Source organism: Ailuropoda melanoleuca, chromosome 1 (assembly GCF_002007445.2).
Source record: "Ailuropoda melanoleuca isolate Jingjing chromosome 1, ASM200744v2, whole genome shotgun sequence".
NCBI lineage: Eukaryota > Metazoa > Chordata > Mammalia > Carnivora > Ursidae > Ailuropoda > Ailuropoda melanoleuca.
Genome location: NC_048218.1, coordinates 68,376,220 through 68,397,569, shown reverse-complemented (window position 1 = coordinate 68,397,569; position 21,350 = coordinate 68,376,220). Strand labels below are relative to the sequence as shown.

Below are 21,350 nucleotides of genomic sequence, written 5' to 3'. Positions count from 1 at the left end.
TCAGTTGTCTTTTCAGGGTCTTTTCACTCCGCCCGGGGTCGTGGGGCGCTGTGGGGCCAATAGAACCAGCGAGGAAAGCATCGTGTCAGCAGCTCCCGCTCGCCGTGCAGCGGCCTGTTGGCTGCCTCTTTCCTTAGCTCCAGTTCCCACTGCTTTTTGAGTATTTCCACCTCAGATTCAACGTGCTCAATGAACTCATCACCTTCATCTCCATTCTATTCCTCCTTTTCAATTCCTTAATAGAGCACCACCATTCTCCGAAATATCCGCACCAAAAGGAGTGCCTCATCCTCTACACCCGAGTGGTGTCCATCTCTGAAGACCTTCCTGAAGGTCTCTTAAATTCATCCTTCCTTTACATATTTACCGTCATTTTTAGGTCCTCGTCATTTTCTGCCTAGGCCTCCTGACTCCTCTCGCATTTTTCTGTCACTGCCTCTTGCAGCTAGAGTAATCGTCCAAGACCACGAATCATGCCGTGTCTCCACTTGAAAACCTTTGAACGGCTTCCCCATGAAAAACAGGACGAAACCCAAACTCCTTAGCAGGGCAGTGATGATCTGGCCCCAGGCCTCCTGTTTCCTGTCCTCTCCCACCACTCTTCTGGTATGCACTGTTCCAGCGCATGCTGGATCCACTTCTGCCTCCGTAGCACGGACAGGCTATTCCACGGGCCTGCAACAGGGAAGCCACCGCACTAACTCGTGCTCATCTTCTAAGACTCAGTTCAAATCACTCCAGATTAAGTCAAATACTCCCTCTCTCCCATGCCACACTGGTCCTCACATGTAACTCCATGAAAACAATTATTCCGCTCTTTCATGGTAGTCTATTTCTACATGCTTTCTCACTAGATTGTGAAGAACTTTATTATTTTTTTGTAAAGGTTTTTGGTTTTTGTTTGTTTTTTGTTGTTTTTTTTTGAGAGAGAGAGAGCACGAGCAGGGGTAGGCGCAGAGGCAGAGGGAGAGAGTCCACAAGCAGATTCCCCAGAGTGCAGAGCACGATGTGGGGCTCGATCTCACCACCCTGAGATCATGACCTGAGCTGAAACCAAGAATCAGACGCTTAACCAACTGAGCCACCCAGGAGCCCCGATTGTGAACAACTTTATTTATTTATTTTTTATTTTTTTAAGATTTTATTTATTTGACAGAGATAGAGAAAGCCAGCGAGAGAGGGAACACAAGCAGGGGGAGTGGGAGAGGAAGAAGCAGGCTCATAGCAGAGGAGCCTGATGTGGGGCTCGATCCCATAATGCCGGGATCACGCCCTGAGCCGAAGGCAGACGTTCAAACCGCTGCGCCATCCAGGCGCGCCGTGAACANACCGCTGCGCCATCCAGGCGCGCCATGAACAACTTTAAAGCAGCCCATGGTTTTGTTTTTCTCATCTCTACATCCCTAGGACCCAGCGAGACCCTGGTACATACATATAGGTGCATAAAATTATTTCATGAATTTGGAATTTCTTTTCTTTTTTTGTTCTTTCTAAATACTGAGTAGTTGACCAGCAGCTAGGTGGGCAGGGAAATCTCCACAATTTCAGAAGCTATGGCTCACCTATGGCCACATAAAACCCAGAGTGGCCTGGGGAGTCTCTACTGGTTCCATGTGGCTCCACAGGCACCTAAATTCACTATTCCTGTTAACTGTGCTTGGGAGGGTGGATGCATCTGGCTGTTCCCCAAAACTCAGTGTAATCAGTCTCTGCTACTAACATGCCTTTCAGCAAGCAGCCATCTGTCCACGCCCTATAACGCTCTAGGCAATTCGGTCATTAACTGTATCGTTCTGGCCTGTTGGAGGAGGAGAGAAATCACTGACAACTTGCATTCCAGGCTTAAAGCATCCTTTTCCTCAAAAATAAAAGTGACCAACAAAGCGGCACAAGAAAGACCTTTTAAACACTGTTTGGAAAATGTGAACAGGTTAGCTACACTAAAATAAACAAAGATACCTGGCCTATTTCTATTACAATATGCCTCTAATTAATCTAATTTTAGATATTAGCATTTTAATAAATTACTTCAAGGAGCCTTTCTCAAGGGAGATAGGACCTCAAAACCTATGCCCATTGCTCAATTCTATCCCTAATTTGTTTATAAAGGAAAAAAGGCAGCAGAAATATATATTTTTTGAAATACAATATAATTTACTAAATATCATACAACAGATAGCCAGGACTCGATTTCCCTAAACTCTTTCTTGTTTTTTTTTTTTTGTTTGTTTGTTTTTTTGGGGGTCTAAAAAGAAACACAAGTTAAGAACTGTCAACAGGGTAACCTAAGAACTCTCTAAATGGGTCTTACTTCCTAAATCACCCTTCATGAAATCCTCTGTATTCCACCTAATTAACGACAATCGTCAATTCTGAGGGGCTGTTTCTTTTAAAGAACCATATACTGAAGAGGATAAAACATGCCCTCAGTAATATTTTAATGACTACGGCAGATAAAATGCAAATGGTTCGGGGGGAGGATCCAAAAAGGAAATTAGGACAACAGACTAGTAAAGCTCTCCCTAAACAAAAAGATACAGAAATTCTACACCTACTTTTCTTTTTAGGAAATTAAAACCCTTTGTAAAATTCGAACCTATTCAAAAAGGTTGATGCGTCAAGCAACTTTTAGCAACATGATCAACTGATTCTCCTTTAAGATACCGGAGCAATTCATTCAGCCATGCTTGTCTTGTGTAACTCTTGGCAAACATCATCATCAAACCTACCTGGGGTGGAGACAGAACAGGATCCTAGTGAATTACTATTCCCTGTTCACCTTCCATTTGAAACACGGGAAATGTGGATTCCGTTATTAAATACATGCAATTTACACCTAAATTCCATCACCAAACGGGCTACTAAACTACCCCAGTTTTCCTTTCCGACCAATAAATAAAAAAGTTGTTTTAAATGTAAGCAATCACAGGTGGTTAATGTTTTAACTTTTTATTAGGAAACTAAAGCAAAACGACAGAATTTCAAAAAAAATCAAAATACAGAATTCTAATTTTAATTCTAAACAAATATGAAATCTACACCAAAAACTAAATCAGTTTATCAATATTTAAGGATAACGGGGAATGGCTAAAATGCATTCACAGTCATTTCTTCCTTGTTAGCCTCAGATTTATATCCCTTTCCTTCGTGCTTCCCTTCAACAGGATACAGAATTTCTTTCTTATTTATCTTTTGTTATAGTCTGTAACCTCAGAGCAGCTTTAGTCGGCCTACATAATTCTTTCTCTGTTCCTTTAGCAAGTATGTGAGCACTTGCCTACTGGGCTTAGATGATGTGGGCATAAAGATGAGTCCATCAGAGATCCTGTTCTAAGATGTTTAGAGGAGATAAGACACCAACAAATAATAAATATAAAATAAATTTATACAAGGTATAAAGTAATATAGCATGAGTTAAGTATAAATATAAAAATAGGGAAATTTCAAGGAAGAAAAGATTACATTCAGCAAGAGAAATTAGGAATGCTTTATGAGGGGAGTATTTGGATTGGTTATGGACTGTTTCTTCCAGGAGGGTTTCAGAGGGGTCCTGATGATGATGGTGTTGATTTCCAGAAAGTAATCTTTAAAACTCTTTACATTTCTAGTTCTTCAAAACTGTTTTTTTTAAAAAGATCAAAAAATATTAGTATTATAGTCTATATAAACAGCAGTTTGGGGACTTAAATTTAATTGTAATACCTATTATATGGTTTAGGGCTGCTATTTTTGCAACTCTCTTTCCCAGGTCAAATCATATCTGAAAGGCAGAAGATGCCTAATCACTGAGCCATGACTTAAGTATTCAACTAGGCAAAACCTACTTGCTTTCGGTGCTTTATAAAATCTATACCTAAACTTGCATAAGAATGAAGATGAAATAAATGGCTTAACATTCAAGTCAGATAATGAAAAAAATAATGGTATCTATGAAATAATATATTAACCACAGAACTCCTTGTACGAAAAGTTTTAATGAATTATGAGCCATTGGCCATTACAGACTTTAAGCCTCAATATTTCTTTCCTGTGTAGAACCAGATAATTAAAACAGCCTATCTCAAGTATGACAGAAAGACCATAGTACGAATAATAGTATTGTCTGTTTACACATCTGCATGCTTTGCTAAAGTTAAGAACCAAAGAGAATGCTCCCAGTTTCCAAAGTCAACAAAATAAATTCAATTACACATTTTTCTTTCCTGATCATAGTTTTAGTTGAAATACAACCAATACTACTTTGCCTTTCAGTAGCACATTTTATCCATCATACAAGTACTTTCCCATTATTTTCTCCTTTACCCTCAATATGCTTATGAGGTAGTGAAGGGAGGGAGCAAGGATTTTTTTTTTTAATTTTGCAGATGAGAAAACTTAAGGTGAATTTAAAACTCAACCTTAGCAGCATATTGAAATCACCTAGGAAGTTTAAAAATATCCTTATGATCATGTTATATCCCAGACCAACATCAGAATTTTAGGATATGGGACACAAGCATAAATATTTTTCAAACTGCACATGACTCCAAAGCACAGCTAAGTTCGAGAACCACAGGTCTAGACGATTTATACTTAACCTTCAGGTGCAACTGTCTTCTACCTGAATGCTCTCTCAGCACCAATGAAAGAGATTCCTTCTCCTTGAACATTGTAACAGTTTAATATTCTCTGTACAACTACTATTGGTCTCCAATAATAAAATAATTTATCAGTTTATAAATGAAGGCTCTTCATTCCCCTGATGCTCATTCTAAACATGAACCTCGATTTTATAAAATCTGCAATGAGCATATTAGAGAATTTAAGTCTTTGAGATAAGAATGGCTTGTTGTTAAATATTTAGGTAATTACTTGAGTCTAGGTTCAATGTGCAATAACCATGTGTTTCTGTTTTCCATTCAGCACCTTCAAAACGTTGTTACAAATGAATATTACCCTAATAAGACAAAACAGAAGTTATAAACAAAACTCTCGGCAAAAGCTCTTGGAATTGGCTATATCACACCCTGAAAAAAAAAGCAAGCACATAGGGGACTTTATTATTTTGTCATTTATCAACCTTCATCCTGAACCAGTTCTTTTCTTCAAATTCTAAACTTTGCTAAATTGAGTTGTTCTACACCAAGAAAAATCAATTTCTGTAGCAGCTATATTCTCTAACACATTTAACATATAATTTCACTCTGTACTATTAAATATGGTTTCCAGGAGGTTTCTTCTTGACATGGATATTGAGAAGGATCTTTAACAGATTTCACCTTTATGCAACATACCAAATACGCACTAAATATTTGTAAACCTGTCAGGTGGCAAAAATAAATTTGTTCATGACTGAAATACCCTGTTTTGTAAGAGTATTGATAATCTTAACTCTCAAGGAACAACCCAAGAACCCCAGCCAGCTGCTTACTGTTCCTAATTTGATTAGATTTAAAACAAAATTACACACAGCAATAAGCCGAAAAGCAAAGAACCACCTGCCTCAAGTCAATTCTTATCACGAAGATGTATCTGAAACCATACATTTATACTTTCATACAGAAAGATGATGTTTGTTTCTCTTACAACAAAAGAAAATCTCAGCTCAGGTATGTTAGATTATTAATTCAAAAGTATTAGTGAAATCAGATTCATTTGTCAAAAACTCAGAATAAGAATTAATGTCAAGCTCTTCTACAAGGAAACCTTCAAAATATTGCCAACCTGAAGTTTTCAGCACAAGGTATTTTATTTCAAGTCCCATGGGGGCAATTATCTATAATGAGATTAAGAACATTCTTAACCTGGGTTCAGGTTGGCACTGTTTCAGATGGGTGAGTAAAAAGAAAAAAAAAAAAAAATCAGATGGGTGAGTAAACATTTTCTTGATAACCCCAACAAAGAGTTTGAGGTTTGGATTTGTTGCCACGATGTAAACAATATAAAAAAAAAAATTATAGTATCTATAGCATTATAAAGTTATAAAATAAAAGAACCATTAATTCTCTTCCTAAGGTCTGTGACTAACAGCTTTCATATTTGAGGCCTGTAAGAGCAAATGGCAATGTTCTGTATTGTTATGAGACACTTTCTCAAAAGGCCAAAAAATAAAACCAGATACTGTAAGATGCACATTATTATTACTACTACTGACATATGTATGATTAGAAATATATTTGCCTTCCCTCAATCTTAAACCAGGAGACTGAGGGGTCTTTACAATAATTTTGATTGTTAAAAGAAAAAATACCAGACCGTAATAGCTATGGAAACTGTAAACCAAATTAATGCAAAAATAAGCCAATACAACACATCTCCTCTTAAAATCCTCTTCTTTGTAGTTACCTAATTTTCCCTAAATGTTATTCTAATTTTGTACCATGTAGTGGTTTTTAAGAAACTTAACTAGAACAAAGCAGCCCCTTTGTCCTGTTGCTGTTTTTTTTTACAGTTTTTTTTACACACTTATATATACAACTTTTAAAATAGCTGCACAATTTTACATCTCACTGTTAGAGAAGTGCAGTCCAGGCAGACCATGCTTCTCAATATATTAAAAATATTAAATAAAACCCAACCAGTTTCATACTTTTCTAATAGTCAAGCTGGCTGGAAAAAAGGGTCTGGAGAAAAAACAGGCAGTTGTAAAACAGGATCAGTCTTTCTTCACAAACACGCTACTTAAAAATCTTGCTATCTCCTTATCTTATCCCTTTTATAGCATCTCTAAAATCTCACCTTAAAAGTTGGAAATGACACATTGCTAACTTAGAGACAAAATCTGTTGCAACATGCATATGTCAACTGCCCACTCAACCAACTGCAACCCTGAGGATTTTTCTGGCCCAGTACAAAGAGGAAACACTAAGATAATCTCTGCGTAGAGTTGCTTCTCCAGTTAACAATTTCATGTGTTTTTCAGGATGTTTCTTGGGCATGCATGTATGACACTGTCACTTCATGATTCTACTTTCCACAAGCAGATATCTCCTCCATTCTGTCTTCCATCCCAAGAAAGCCACTGTCATCCATCCAAAGGTTTTCCAAGGTAAACCAAAGTCACTTCTGTGTTGCCATATACAGCAGAAACTGCTGGGTATAAGCAGACCTTTGGAAGTCCTCTAAAGGCAACCCCCAGGAACTCATATCCACGTTCAAAAGCTAAAGTCTTATCTTCCATGTCCAAGATGACGCGAATTCTTTCTCCTATCTGCAAACAGACAACAAAAGATGGTTAGAAGGAAACTCACCAAGGGCATAGCTAGAAGAAATAAGATACAAATCATCAAGTTAAAAATATTAAAGAATATATATCCTAAAAGTTATCTAGAAAAATGCTCAGAGACGTTTTCTGGTCAGGGAGAAACATCTAGAAGAAACAACATACATCAACTTCATCACAAATACTTGTTTTGATAATTTTTTTTTTTAAGATGGGATCTACATTTAATAGCAAAAATTTAAATGTTCCCCCTGAACAGTTCCCAGATTTTATTTACTCTTCGTTTAAAGGCTTTTCTTAAGGAGTTGACTACTAAAATCTGTAACTTGGTATATTTTACCAAAAAAAAAAAAAAAAAGCTAGCTAAACATAAACAACCTTTTTAAATTATTATATTACAACAGAGTATTATCCAGCCATAAAAGAAGTGTAATTTTGATATATGCTACAACATGGATGATCCTTGAAAACATTATGCTAAGTGAAATAAGCCAGACAAAAAAGATAAATACTGTACGATTCCACTTATATAACAGACCCCTGCAATATTCAAATTGTAGAGTCAGAAAATGGAATAGACGTTACCAGGGGCTGGAGGAAGCGAGAGATGGAAAATTAATTGTTTAATGAGCACAGAAGTTGTGTTGGGGAAGATGAAAAACTCTTAGGTATAGATAGTGGTGACGGATACACACATTTTGAGTGTATTAATGCCACTGTATTGTACACTTACAAACAGTTAAAACAATAATTAATGTTGTGGGATTTTTTTTCTTATCGCAATAAAAAGTTACTATAATAGGGGCGCCTGGGTGGCACAGCGGTTAAGCGTCTGCCTTCGGCTCAGGGCGTGATCCCGGCGTTATGGGATCGAGTCCCACGTCAGGCTCTTCTGCTATGGGCCTGCTTCTTCCTCTCCCACTCCCCCTGCGTGTTCCCTCTCTCACTGGCTGTCTCTATCTCTGTCAAATAAATAAATAAAATCTTTAAAAAAAAAAAAAAAGTTACTATAATAGAAAACACTTAGATAATCTTTAAAGTTTACAAAGCAGTTTTACATACACTGTGGAATTTATATAATCATGAAGAGCCAAATCTGACTATAGATTTTAAAGATGCAGTATTAGCTTATTAGTCATTTTATGGGCCACTCCTCTGAAACACCTGTTTATTATAAAAACAGCAACACTGTTAAACTAAAGCAGAAGCACTATATATCTGGCTATTTTCCCCCATGGAAAAGTAAGCAGACAAATAAGGATGTTTTATTTTTATAATTTGCATCTACAAAAGGTTGTTTCATCTATATACCTGGGGGCAGAAAGTCCTAACATCTGCAATCAAAAATCAGAATTTAATATTTCCCAATTATGTTAACTCCTGTTGTTATTGTTACTTTCCTTCATTGTATTTCCTGTCACAGACAACTACAAACATCTGCTTCTTTTTTCCTTTGCCCAAATCATAGATTAACTCTCACCCCATTTTATGGACCTAAGAACATCCTAATCACCATCACCACTGTTGCCACCAACAAAACAAACAAACAATAAAAATGAAAAGTTATTATTTTGCTGGGTATTCATTTGGTGGTTTATTTGTATTATCTCATTTAATTCTCCCATCTATCCTAATATTTATCCCTATTTTACAGAAGATGGAAACTAAGATGACTGAACCACTCCTAGTGAAATCTGCAAGTTTGCTTCACCTTTGATTGAGCGTACAGCATGCCTATAGCACAGGGAGCAGAAAGCAGAAGTCTTATTAGCTTTAGGTGTCAGAGGGCAAAACTTGGGAGATGGCAGAGCAACTGGAAACTTTAGAGGAGGAACTTTATAAGCAATGGAACCCTGAAGAGGATGAGCCCCCAAATCCGAGAATAACCTGCCCAAATCATTGTGTGATCACTGTCTTACACAGACACAGGGAAAATCCCCACAGAATCAGTCTGGAAAAGTAGCAGCTAGAAGCCAAACCACACCCCCCCCAAAAAAAAAAACTGAACAAAGATCTAGCTGCTGTACACCATGGGGGAGACAGAGTTTATAGTCTGAAGAATCCAGGCAACTTAACTGCCCACTAGAACATCAACACTTTTCAGAAAAACAAAGTGATTTTTAAAAACAAAACATCCCAGTCATACTACTAAGTATTATCTATAATTTCCAATTTTCAATTCATAAATGACTGAATATGAAAAGAAACAGAAAAGTGCAACTCATACTCTGGGGGGAAAAAAGCAGTCAATAAAAACTGATTCCAAGTAGGCCTACCTGTCAGATTTGGCAAAGACTTCAAAATAGTTATTATATGTGCAAAGAATTAAAGCAAAATCTAAATTGATGAATGGACAGAGATTCTCAATAGAGAAATAGAAACTACAAAAAAGAATCAAATGAAAATTTTAGAGCTGAAGAGTACAATAACCAAAATTCACTAGCCTCGCTTAATAGAAGAATTGATATGGTAAGAAGAAAGAATCTATGAACTTGGAGTAAGAGAAATTATCTGATCCAAAAAACAAAGAGAAAAAAGATTTTTTTTTTAAAGATTTTATTTATTTATTTGACAGAGAGAAACAGCCAGCGAGAGAGGGAACACAAGCAGGGGGAGTGAGAGAGGAAGAAGCAGGCTCCTAGTGGAGGAGCCTGATGTGGGGCTCGATCCCAGAACGCGGGGATCACGCCCTGAGCAGAAGGCAGCCGCTTAACAACTGTGCCACCCAGGCGCCCCAAGAGAAAAAAGATTTTTTTAAACAAGAACATGGCTTCAGCAACAGAAAGACAATGACAACATCAAGCAGTTCCAACAACTACATTAAATGTAAATGGGTTAAACACTCAAATAAAAGGCAGAGATTATGAGATTGATAAAAAGACCCAATTATATGTCCTCTAGGAGAACCATTTTAAACACAAAGACAGATTGAAAATAAAAGAATGGAGAAAAAGAGATACCTTGCAATACTAAGCGTAAGAAAGTTGAAGTTGCTATATTACCATCAGACAAAATAGACTTAAAAACAAAGAGTACTGATTTCTCCAACTATATTTGCTAATTTATCTATTCCTTCTTTCAGTTCTGTAAGTTTCTGCTTCATGTGTTTTGGAGCTCTGTTATTAGGTGCATATATGTTTACACAATTGTTATATCTCCCTCCCTGATTAACTCTTTTATAATTATGAAATGACTTTAATAATATTCCTTGTCTTTAAGTCTGTAATTCCTTAAAACTTCCAATTTTTTTTTTAAGATTTTATTTATTTATTTGACAGAGATAGACAGCCAGCAAGAGAGGGAACACAAGCAGGGGGAGTGGGAGAGGAAGAAGCAGGCTCATAGCGGAGGAGCCTAATGTGGGGCTCGATCCCATAATGCCGGGATCACGCCCTGAGACGAAGGCAGGCGCTTAACGACTGCACCACCGAGGCACCCCAAAACTTCCAATTTCTTATCAGATTATTGTGTTTTAAAGTCAGCTGACTCTATGGTAATCATATGGCTTTTACAAATAGGAAATGTAATTTTGACCCCAAGTATGGCATAAAGCTAAGATGAAAAGAAATAAAAAATGCAGTAGGTTGCCTCAATTTACCTGTCTTATAGAAATCATGGATACCTCCAGAGGCTTTGAATCCACAGATTAATGAATAGCAGAGGATATGTGTGCTCATGTGTGTGTGCATTTGTGGGAGTAAGAAGTCCAAAAAAGTACATTTGGACGTGTCATGACATAGGAAAGATGACAATCTAGAGCACGAGTGGGGAAACTATGGTCGTTGGGCCAAATCTTGCCTGCAGACCATAAATAAGGTTTTACGGGAACACACTTACGCTCATTTACATATCATCTATGGCTGCTTTTGTACAACAGAATTGAATAGCTGTGACAGAGACCACATGGACCACGAGGCCTGAAATATTTACTATCCACCCTGTACAGAAAAAAGTTTGCCAACTCCCAATTTAGAGCAAAGACAGATTGCTCAAGTTCAAATATGTATCAGGAAACAAATATGGAAATACTAAAAGATTATCAGAGTAGCAAAGAAAGGTCAGTTACACTATTTATTTTTAAATTACGAGGGGCGCCTGGGTGGCACAGCGGTTAAGCATCTGCCTTCCGGCTCAGGGCATGATCCCAGCGTTATGGGATCGAGCCCCACGTCAGGCTCCTCCACTATGAGCCTGCTTCTTCCTCTCCCACTCCCCCTGCTTGTGTTCCCTCTCTCACTGGCTGTCTCTATCTCTGTCAAATAAATAAATAAAATCTTAAAAATAAATAAATAAATATAAATAAATAAATAAATTACAAAAAAGACATATAAAGCTGCTATATAAAATTTTGTATATTTAAAACAAATCAAGGCATGATTTGACAAAGGCCCACAAATGAGAAAGTACCCAGTTTCTCACCTGATATTTTGGTGCATTGTTGCATTGTGGAAAACTGCCATTGACTTCTCCATTATGTAGTAGATTATTGTCCACTAGATTCCAGCCCCAGCTCTGGTCATCACTACCCAGTAATGCCACATAACCTTGACACTGCATGGGGGCCCGTTTTGTGGCAATTCCAATCACTGCCACAGTGCCCAGAGGGCCTTCCCACCACACTTCCCATGCATGGCGGCCCTCACTGAAACCAATCTTGGTCCTTGCACCATCAGTACTCTGAGCAATGGGGTTTCGATGTAAAGTAAAGCCATTTTTCTTAATGTAGACATTCCTGGAGCAGTCATTAGTGCTGAAGGCATGTTGGAAAGCACGTACCTGAAAAGATGAAAAACAGACCAAAGAAATAGAAATTTGATTTTTCTTAAACATTAAAAAAATACCCAAACTTTAGGGGCACCTGGATGGCTCAGCTGGTTAAACGTCCAATTCTTGATCCCAGGGTCATCCAACTCTTGATCTCAGGGTCGGGGAGACTGAGCCCTGGGTTGGGCTCCATGCTGGAGGTGGAGCCTGCTTAGATTCTCTCTCTCCCCACCCCCCACCCCTACTCATGTGTGCTCTTTCTCTCTCCAAAAAAAAAAAAAATATTACCCAAACTTTAGGACTTTAAGCTCCATGTTTTTGTTTTTGTTTTTTTTTAAGATTATTTATTTATTTATTCGACAGAGATAGAGACAGCCAGCGAGAGAGGGAACACAAGCAGGGGGAGTGGGAGAGGAAGAAGCAGGCTCATAGCAGAGGAGCCTGATGTGGGGCTCGATCCCATAAGGCCGGGATCACGCCCTGAGCCGAAGGCAGACGCTTAACCGCTGTGCCACCCAGGCGCCCCTAAGTTCCATGTTTTTAAACAATGAAGTGATACATATATATTTGTTTAAGTCACATTGTTTCATTATTGATCAAAATTCCGAACTATAGTATAATTTCTCTAAATCAATTTCTTAAAATATCAAAAGATATACACAAGAATCCTTGTATTTTAGAGATAATACTGAAATGTTTATGGATGACAATATCTCAGAATTGCTTTGAAATATCCAGGGCTGGAGTAGGAAAGTGAGTGGGGTAAACATGAAACTAGACTATCCATGAATTAATCACTGGTAAAGCTTGGTGACAGGTTTGGGAGATTCCTTATTTTCTCTACTCTTGTTTATATTTAGTATTTTTATATCAAAAAGTTAAGGGATGTATAGTTTTCATGTTGGCAATGCTGTCATAAAAATATTTTTTTTTAAAGATTTTATTTATTTATTTGACAGAGATAGAGACAGCCAGTGAGAGAGGGAACACAAGCAGGGGGAGTGGGAGAGGAAGAAGCAGGCTCATAGCAGAGGAGCCTGATGTGGGGCTCCATCCCATAATGCCAGGATCACGCCCTGAGCCAAAGGCAGATGCTTAACCGCTGTGCCACCCAGGCGCCTCCATAAAAATATTTTAATAGAGAACTTAGTCATCGAAGTTCTAAAGTTTATGAAAAAATTTTAATAACCACAAACTATCTTAGATCCTCAGCTTCCTTGCTAGTTATTACTCATACATTGAGAGAGCACCACTCTCATCTTACCAAATCAAATAACCCCATAAATAGCATCTAATTTCAAACACTAGAATTTATAAAGAGATAGTCATTAAGAGCAGCCACCACTGATAGGACAGATTAGTTGACCTTCACTAATCAGTTTCTTAAGCTTCCAAAATACAGTATGAAAATTTCTACTCTGTACAAATAGTAAACATTTCTCATGCTTTAATAATTTAAATTTTTGATTTGGGGGAGGGAGAAAAATAAAGTGTTTGATTTGTATGTTTTCTGAAAATCCCTTCTTTATTTTATTCAAACTACCTCAAAGCAGCCAAAGGCTGGGTCCTATTGCTTTAGATAACCTGAGCCACCAACTCCAGAATCATAGATTTCAGCCTTAGAAAGGGCTCAGAGGGACCTAGTGCAACACAGGGATGAGGACACAGACCTAAAATCAACAGCTAGTTAGAGCAAGAATCCCAAAGAGAAGTCAGGTATCCCTTCACCCAGTGTTCAGTTACTATTAGCTAGTACCTCACTGCTTCAATGTTGCACTGCAGGGCAGAGACAAAAAAACAAAACCCCTGCTTCACTTTGGAGGCTGTAATACTAAGTACTTCTAAATTTTTTCCTATCTGTTCCTATTATAACACACTTTTAAGCACAGAAAAAATCAGACCATAAGATTAAATGGGGGAGTAAAATGTCCCCAAAATATTTAGTATTAAAAGACTCAAGAGGGTTTAACAACTAAAATATAAAATACTTTATAAAATTCTCATTATAAAACATTTAACTATTACTTACCTATGCCTATTCCCCAATTCTTATAAATACCAATTGCTTTTTCTCTATCCTTCTTCTGTCACAAAGACACTGTTGCCAGCCTCTTCTTCAAACTTTTACTTCTTCCTATTACTCTGGACTGATCTTTCTCTGCTGTACTCTTTTCCGGTGACTATCCTACTTCTGCCCCCTAAAACTCTCCAGAACTGTCTTTAACTCTCTACCTAAATTCTTTCCAGACCTATCTTCTAAAAGAGCACCTTTATTACATTTCATCTCAGTTCAATAACCTTTGATGGTCCCATATTAACTACCATATCAACTGTGAATTATTCTTCCTGGCTTTCAAAGCCTTCCAGATCTGGTTCCTCTTACTTCTCTTTCTAACTTCATGTTGTTGTCCCTGTCTTTAATACACCTGCTTTCCTCCTCCAACATATCCTATATCCTCTACAACCAGATCTAGTCTTGTCAGCTCTATGAAGGTATTTTTTTTTTAAGATTTTATTTATTTATTTGACAGAGAGAGAAACAGCCAGCGAGAGAGGGAACACAAGCAGGGGGAGTGGGAGAGGGAGAGGAAGAAGCAGGTTCCCAGTGGAGGAGTCTGATGTGGGGCTCGATCCTAGAACGCCAGGATCACGCCCTGAGCCGAAGGCAGACGCTTAACGACTGAGCCACCCAGGCGCCCCTCTATGAGGGTATTCTAACCACGACCACTCAATCCCCGATTTCTCTCTCCTAAATTCTTATCCATTATAGTTGGCACCAAACAACACTTAAGTCTGTATCCAACCCAGGATGCCTGGGTGGCTCAGTCGGTTAAGCATCTGCCTTCAGCTCAGGTCATGATCCCAGGGTCCTGGGATTGAGTCCCACATCACGCTCCCTCAGCGGGGAGCCTGCCTCTCCCTCTGCTACTTCCCTTGCTTGTGCGTGTGCTCCCTCTCTCTGACAAATAAAAAAAAAATCTTTAAAAAACAAAAACCCCAAAAAACCAAACCTTAAAAAAGTCTATATCCAACTCAACCACTTGATTCTAGGAGAAAACATACTGAAAAACAACAACAAGAACAAGAACAGGAACAACACTAATCTTACTAACTTGATCACGCTTCCCTCAGTCTAGGACAGAAGGGTATGTTAAGGAACACTAGGGGAATGAAATCTACAAAGTCCAGACTGAGGACTATAGGGTAAACAATGGTTCCATCAACAGATAAGGTGCAGAAATGGGAGTTAGGGGAGATGCAAGTTGAATTTGTCGGCCTAAATAGCCTTAAGAGACGATATATATCAACTGTTTACCACGAGAACCTTATATAGATCTTGATTAAATAAACTGAAAATTAAAAATGTAACATTTGACATTTATGAAACAGTAGGAAACACTAATGTTTGTATTAAGGAATTACTGTTAATTTCTTTATACTTTATTGATACTAACATTGTGATTGTGTTAAGTGCCCTTATCTTTTCAATAATTTTTTGATAATTTTTCATCTGAAAAATTCAGGTGAAATGGAAAAATAAATACTCAAATTAATAAATAAAAACAATCCACAGTTCCTGTCTCACAGTCTTGTGCACAACCTAAATTTTACATTATAACAAACAAACAACTTTAAGACCTACTTTAGGATCTAGGTCTGAAAGTTAGAGAATATATTATAGTTAGATGCTAAGCATGACTGGAATAATTGGCGTTCCTTGATGACATGTAAAATATGAAATTTTAAAAAGACAAATCCTAAATAGACTGGCAACTCCACTTTCCAGCTTTCCAGCTTTATGCTATTCCATGCCTCTTCCCATCCTCCTCTTGGTTACACAGGCTCCCTGGAAATGCTATCTGACTCCTCTTCTTCACCTCATTCGCTCCCAGTCAGCTGTTCACTTATGTTAACTTGTTCTCTGCGATAGCTCTCCCAGCCATCCTCTCCTCTCCTATTTGTATTTGTTCAGGTCTTAAGTACCTCTGGCATAGGTACCAACCCCTACTCTGTCCAATTCATCTTATGGGATGGCTTTTCTAAAGCACAGCCCTTATTTGTCCCTTTTCCTCAAGCTTCTGTGGTTACAATGGTAGAACAAAGCCCAAACTATACACTGAAGCCTGTAGCCAAGAACAGCCATGATATTTCTAGTTTCAACTTACCTTTACAATCATATTCCCCACTTCTTCAATTCAATCTCACTAGACACTTTTATATCTTTAGCCTTTCCTCTAAGCTCTAAACTGTAACAGCTGCCTATCTGAAATCTCTCAGATGTCTCAAAAACACTGTAAATTCTACTTTACCAAAACTGAACTCATTGCTATTCCTCCTAAATCTAGCCCAGGTGATTCCTGTAATTATATAAGCCAGATATCTAGGAGTCATTCTTAGCACCTCCCTCTCCCTCACCCCTATTTCAAATCTACTGCCAAGTCCTGTAGATTTTACTTCCTAAATCTTTCCTAAATTTCTCCCCCATCTCCTACACTACCCACTTCCTAACTGATCTACCCATATTTCTAAGGTCCTCTTCCAATCTGTTCTCCATACTGAAGTCAGAAATAACCTCTGAAAAATGCAAAAAAAAAAAAAAATCACATCATCAATCCCCACACTCCTAACCCCCCCTTGCTTACAATTCAAAATGGCTTCCCTATAGTTTGGCTTCCGTTCACCTTTTCCATCTTCTCTCAAACCTGTCTCACCTTTGCTTTCTATGACCCAGCCATACTGATGTGTTTTCTATCCCTCATACTCATCAAGTTCCCTCCTGGAAGGTTCTTTTTCTCTCCCCTTGGCCTTACTGTTCAGGTTTCACTTCATGCATTATATCCTCAGAGAAAGCCTTCCTTGACCTCCCTACCTAGGTCAAATCCTCTGTTACTGACATTCAGAGTACTCCTTCATAGTACCTACCACAGATGCAATTTTATAACTGTGTGATTATTTGATTCGTATCTATCTCCCCCCCCACTAAACTGTAAGCTCCATAAGCAAGGCATCCATAAGAGTTTTGTGTCTGTTTTTATTCACCATTGCATTTGCAAAACTGAGCACAGTGCCTGGCACTCACATTTTTAAAAATAAAAACATATGCTGTACAAAGCCTTTTTTTCCCTCTTGTCTTGCATTCGCTCAGGGTATTTCTTCTTAGTAAAAGTTCAAGTCCTCCCTATCTTTACAATTCAGCTCAAATATAATCCTAACCTCAAACCTTCTCCAAACCTCCACTAAACTTGTATATCTCTCCTTTCCCTGAAATTCTACTGTGTGTGAATATATATACTTTCAGCATATACTGTATTTAAACATAATATCTCTAATAGGACCAATTTCCATCCTGTGTCAGTTATTTCTATACATTTTTCCTCTCTACTTGACTAAGGACTTCCTTACTAAGCTATCTGACTTCTTCTGAATTAATCCTTTTATTCTCAAGACATTCAAGAAAAGTTCTGCAACATCTGAATGAACATGTGATTAGTACAAATTTACAATACCTATCACGGGTGTGGTAGAAAGACATATAAAGTGTTAAAAACTTAAGAAACCTAAAATATCTCTGTAAGGATACAAAAGAAACAGGTAACACAGGTTGCCTCCAAGAAGGGAAACTAAGCTGGGTGGCTAGCATACAAGGGCAAAAGGAAGACATTTCGCTGATAGTATTTTGCTTCTTTTGCACGTTGACTCACATGAACACATTACCTAACACATATTGTTATATGAATCTTCACTCATGTAAATGTATCTATTACAGACCAATTACAAAAAGGTCTTAGTTGAAAACGAGTAAAAATAATAAACTTTATAAAAAAATAAAAACTAAATAAAGTGTATGAAGCCTACCTGTTTTTAGGGAAAGTAGGACAAAACTGCAATGTTCTGTGCTCTACTACATAAATTACAACTAGTATCCACAGAGCATCCACCATGTACAAATACTGTCCTAGTGAATTAACATGTTACTTCACTTACTAGAAAATTTAGTAATTGACATATATAATGGCAATATTCCTTACCGTATTAAACGAAAACCTCCTTTATCACAGAAGAATAAATTTTACATCTATTTCACTTGCAAAAAAAAAAAAATTACTTCTTACTCTGACTCCCCTCCTTGGCAGTCTAGTTTTTCAAATTAGGGTATCTACCCTTTTCAGTTATTAATGTATTTTTTTATGTTTACCACATTCTAGGGCAGACTTCATCCTCTCTCATATATGCTCCCAATAACTGCTATACCGAATAGCTGTTATCCATCCAACTGAATTCAAGCTCCAGGCCTTTGTTTACATTGCGTGGAGAATCTTCTCAGCCCTACCATTACCTGTTACTTGAATTTTTTACTTGTATATGAAGAAGGCAGGAATATGCCCAAGAATCTAGGAGGCAAAAAAGCAGCAAAACCGGAATCAGCACGTCAGATGACAAATGGAAAAGAGGCACACCATCAAGGTGGAACTATGAAAAAGTTGGCAGGGAAGTAGCCAGTAATAGTGGGACAAGGCAGCATTAGGACGGTTAAGAAGTGCCCATGGGGGAAGAAGGGGATGTTCTATTAAAGCCTGTATCTTGAAAGTTAGCAGAATTTCTAGGACCACACTACACTCCCTTACAAGCCTGAAATATAATGGAGGGAATTAAAGAGAACTTGGGAGAAAATAGGGGAAAAACAGTTAAAAATCAGAGCCTGGAAAAGGTGAGGTGAACGTGGGGTGAAAGCAAAGATCTTAGAAACTAAGCCGGTGTGAAGGCAGCTGGGATGATCTAATAAAAAATAGAATAAGAGTATTTAAAAGTACAATAATGGGGGGGCTGTCTTTATAGGAGAAGACTGTGGAAAGTGGAATGAACGATGGAAACCAGGAATTGCAAATTATCTGGTCCTTTAAAAAGTGCATCACGGAAGTGGAGTGGGTTAAGAAGCCGAACTTCAAAGAGAAGAAATCTTTATGGAGGGGGGAGGTGAGGTAAGGTATTGACTGCAGCCGTGCAAAGGCGGGATGGTGAGGCGAGGCGTCTGAGTCAGAGCTTAGATGAGAAGCACTGAGATTGAGAGCGGCGCAGAGAAGCGGGACTGGGGGGCAGCGGCGTGGCCCGGGGCTCCCTCACCTTGGCCTTGTAGCTGGGCAGGTTGCAGAGGATGTCCGTGCGCAGAGCCTCTTCTGCCAGGCTGCGGGCGCAAAGGCTCCGCCACACCTCGCTGTTCTCATCACCGTGCAGGCAGCGGTACCAGTGCTTGCACACCAGGGCGCAGTTCCTCAGCTCGGACAGCTCCAGGTAGGAAAACACCAATTCCAGCACCCGGCTGGGCAGCCGGCCCCCTGCTCCCGAGGACCCGGAGCCCGAGCCGCCGACCGCGCCGCCGCCGCTACAAGCCAGCGCCGCCGGAGGCTGCCCCAGGCCCCGGGGCTGGCGGCCATCGCCTCACCAGCCGGCCCTAGGGCCGCCGCTGCCGCCGCCGCTTCCCCCCGTCTCTGCTGGGGAGGCCAAGCCTCGCCTTGAGACCGGAGCACCTCGCTCACCGCCCCTTTCACAACCAACCACCGGCCCTCCACCACTCCCGCCCCTGCCCGGGGGCGTCCGCCGCGCGCCCCGCCTCACTGAGGGCAGACGCACCGGCCGCACGGGCGTCCCCCGCCCCCACTCCCCGGCTCAGCGCGGGCGTCGGAACCGCCCGACTCGCACGGCCTCCCCGCGGCGCGCCCGTAGCTGCGCCATACTGGTTAAGGGCACGAAGCAAGGGCGCACGCCCAGCTCGCTCGCGGTTCCTTTCGGCCCCGGATGTGACTGTTTGGCTGAGGCGCCCCTCGCCCAACCCTACATGGGATTGGGCGCCCACGGGTGAGGTCATCACGAGGCGCCGAGGAGGGAAGCGGGAAGCGCAGGTATGAAGCTGGCGCTTGTGGATTTGTGACTGTCCTCCGGTACCTTTTCCTCTTTTTGATCTAGTGGTCTCGCGTCTGCTTTCCTGGGCCCCTTTCCTTGTGAGGTTTCCCTGTGTCAGGTCACTGCTTCAGACTCCAACCTAACGCATGAAACTTCCCTCTCCTTGCTAGGCAATTCCTAGCTCCGTCACCTTCGGCTTAAATTGGATCTTCTTTTTTTACCTTCGGCAGCTGAGGTCGTCTTCTCCTGGTCAGACCCTTTTGTTCTTTATTGGTAGTGTCGTACTTAATCAGAACATGTGTCCTAGCGTGTATTCGGCAAGTAAGGTCTTCATTTGAACGCCCCGCGCCCCGCTCAAATGTTTGGATAGCCTGAAAGTGCCGTGTAATTGCTGGTTAAGTGCTCCATTCTTTTGGACAAAATGTAGCCTTTCCCTCTGTTTCCTACTAACCCAATTAGTAGGCGGATCAAGGGAGAGTGTTTTTACATAATTAGACATTCCAATAGGGAAAATGATGTGGAGGCTGTAATTATAGATGGCTTCTTGGAAGAGAAAGAATTTAAGGATTATTTGGTCATACTGCATTTTCCTAGGTGGCCAAAGGTTTTTTACAGCCTTTAAAGAAGGCTTAGTGAGAGAAAATACTAACCATCATGTGAACAAGGCACTGTGGTAGGGGTCCTTTACTCGGGTTTTATATAATTCTCAAAACAATTGTGAGGTAATTATTATAAGGTTCACAGATTTCCCTGAGTAGTCGACTCCACTGTCTTGCCTTTATGTAGTAAGAAATCTTTCCAGTAGTTCCCCTGCCGTGTATAATACATTTCTAGTTCTCCATTAAAAACAAAAGAACAGCAACTACATTCTCTACTCTCTGCTAAATGGTGTTTGATTATTAGTTGCCAGTCCCTTCTTCCCAGATGTTTTTTTTTTCTTCCCAGCTTAGTAACCCAGATTCTTTCCTTATTAGTGCTAATGCCACAGCCCTTCAATCATTTTGGTTGCAATCAGCTTCTCCACATCAAGACCAACTTTGGAAAACCCAAACGTATGAAAAAAAAAGTTGACTTATACTTACTGTAGTGATAGTGATTACCTTATATTATTTGAATGGTAGTGTAATCTCAGGCTAGGGAGTTGTATTCATTATTCATTTTTCAGCTTTCAACTATAGGATATCCAAGGAAGGAGGTCCAAGTTTTGTCTGGAAAGGCACTTAAATTTCTTCTAAATCTCTCTCTCTCTCTTTTTTTTTTTTTTAAGTAGGCCTCACGTTCAGTGTGGAGCCCAGTGCAAGGCTTGAACTCACCACCCTGAGATCAAGACCTGAGCTTAGATCAAGAATCTCGCTTAAATGACTAGCCACCCAAGGGCCCCTCTTTTAAATCTTCAAGGATAAGTAGAGTTGGTCCATCTGAGAAGGGGGCAAAGAACCAGGCAGAATCAACAGCTTTAAAGGCACAAACACTTGAAAAGGACATG

General features: G+C 39.6%; 2 protein-coding genes across 6 annotated transcripts in view; one reads left to right on the top strand and one right to left on the bottom strand.

The window, feature by feature from the left end:
* Positions 1-2,944: 2,944 nt before the first annotated feature.
* On the bottom strand, positions 2,945-19,829 carry FBXO45 (F-box protein 45). Its single transcript, XM_034671078.1, has 4 exons — positions 19,595-19,829; positions 19,088-19,401; positions 11,621-11,977; positions 2,945-7,189 (listed from the first exon to the last, which is right to left on the bottom strand). The coding sequence occupies exons 1-4, from the start codon at positions 19,827-19,829 to the stop codon at positions 7,004-7,006; spliced, it is 1,092 nt and encodes a 363-aa protein (XP_034526969.1). The 3' UTR covers positions 2,945-7,003.
* The window catches only part of WDR53 (WD repeat domain 53), a 36,288-nt gene continuing 34,652 nt past the window's right edge, over positions 19,715-21,350 (top strand). For 2 of the 5 annotated variants that reach the window (XM_034660135.1, XM_019796981.2), the window contains exon 1: positions 19,804-19,863. The gene's annotated coding sequence lies outside the window, so the exon portion shown is untranslated. Of the gene's footprint in view, positions 19,903-21,350 lie in introns of all 5 variants that reach the window. The other 3 variants (XM_002916755.4, XM_019796983.2, XM_019796982.2) reach the window with 3 other exon arrangements.

Excerpts from the sequence above, each read along its gene's own strand:
- FBXO45 (XM_034671078.1), bottom strand. The coding sequence starts at position 19,829 with ATGACCTCACCCGTGGGCGCCCAATCCCATGTAGGGTTGGGCGAGGGG. Across the intron at positions 11,978-19,087 it reads TGCCCAGCTACAAGGCCAAG|GTACGTGCTTTCCAACATGC; the intron begins GTGAGGGAGCCC and ends TCATCTTTTCAG. Across the intron at positions 7,190-11,620 it reads ACAATGCACCAAAATATCAG|ATAGGAGAAAGAATTCGCGT; the intron begins GTGAGAAACTGG and ends GTCTGTTTGCAG.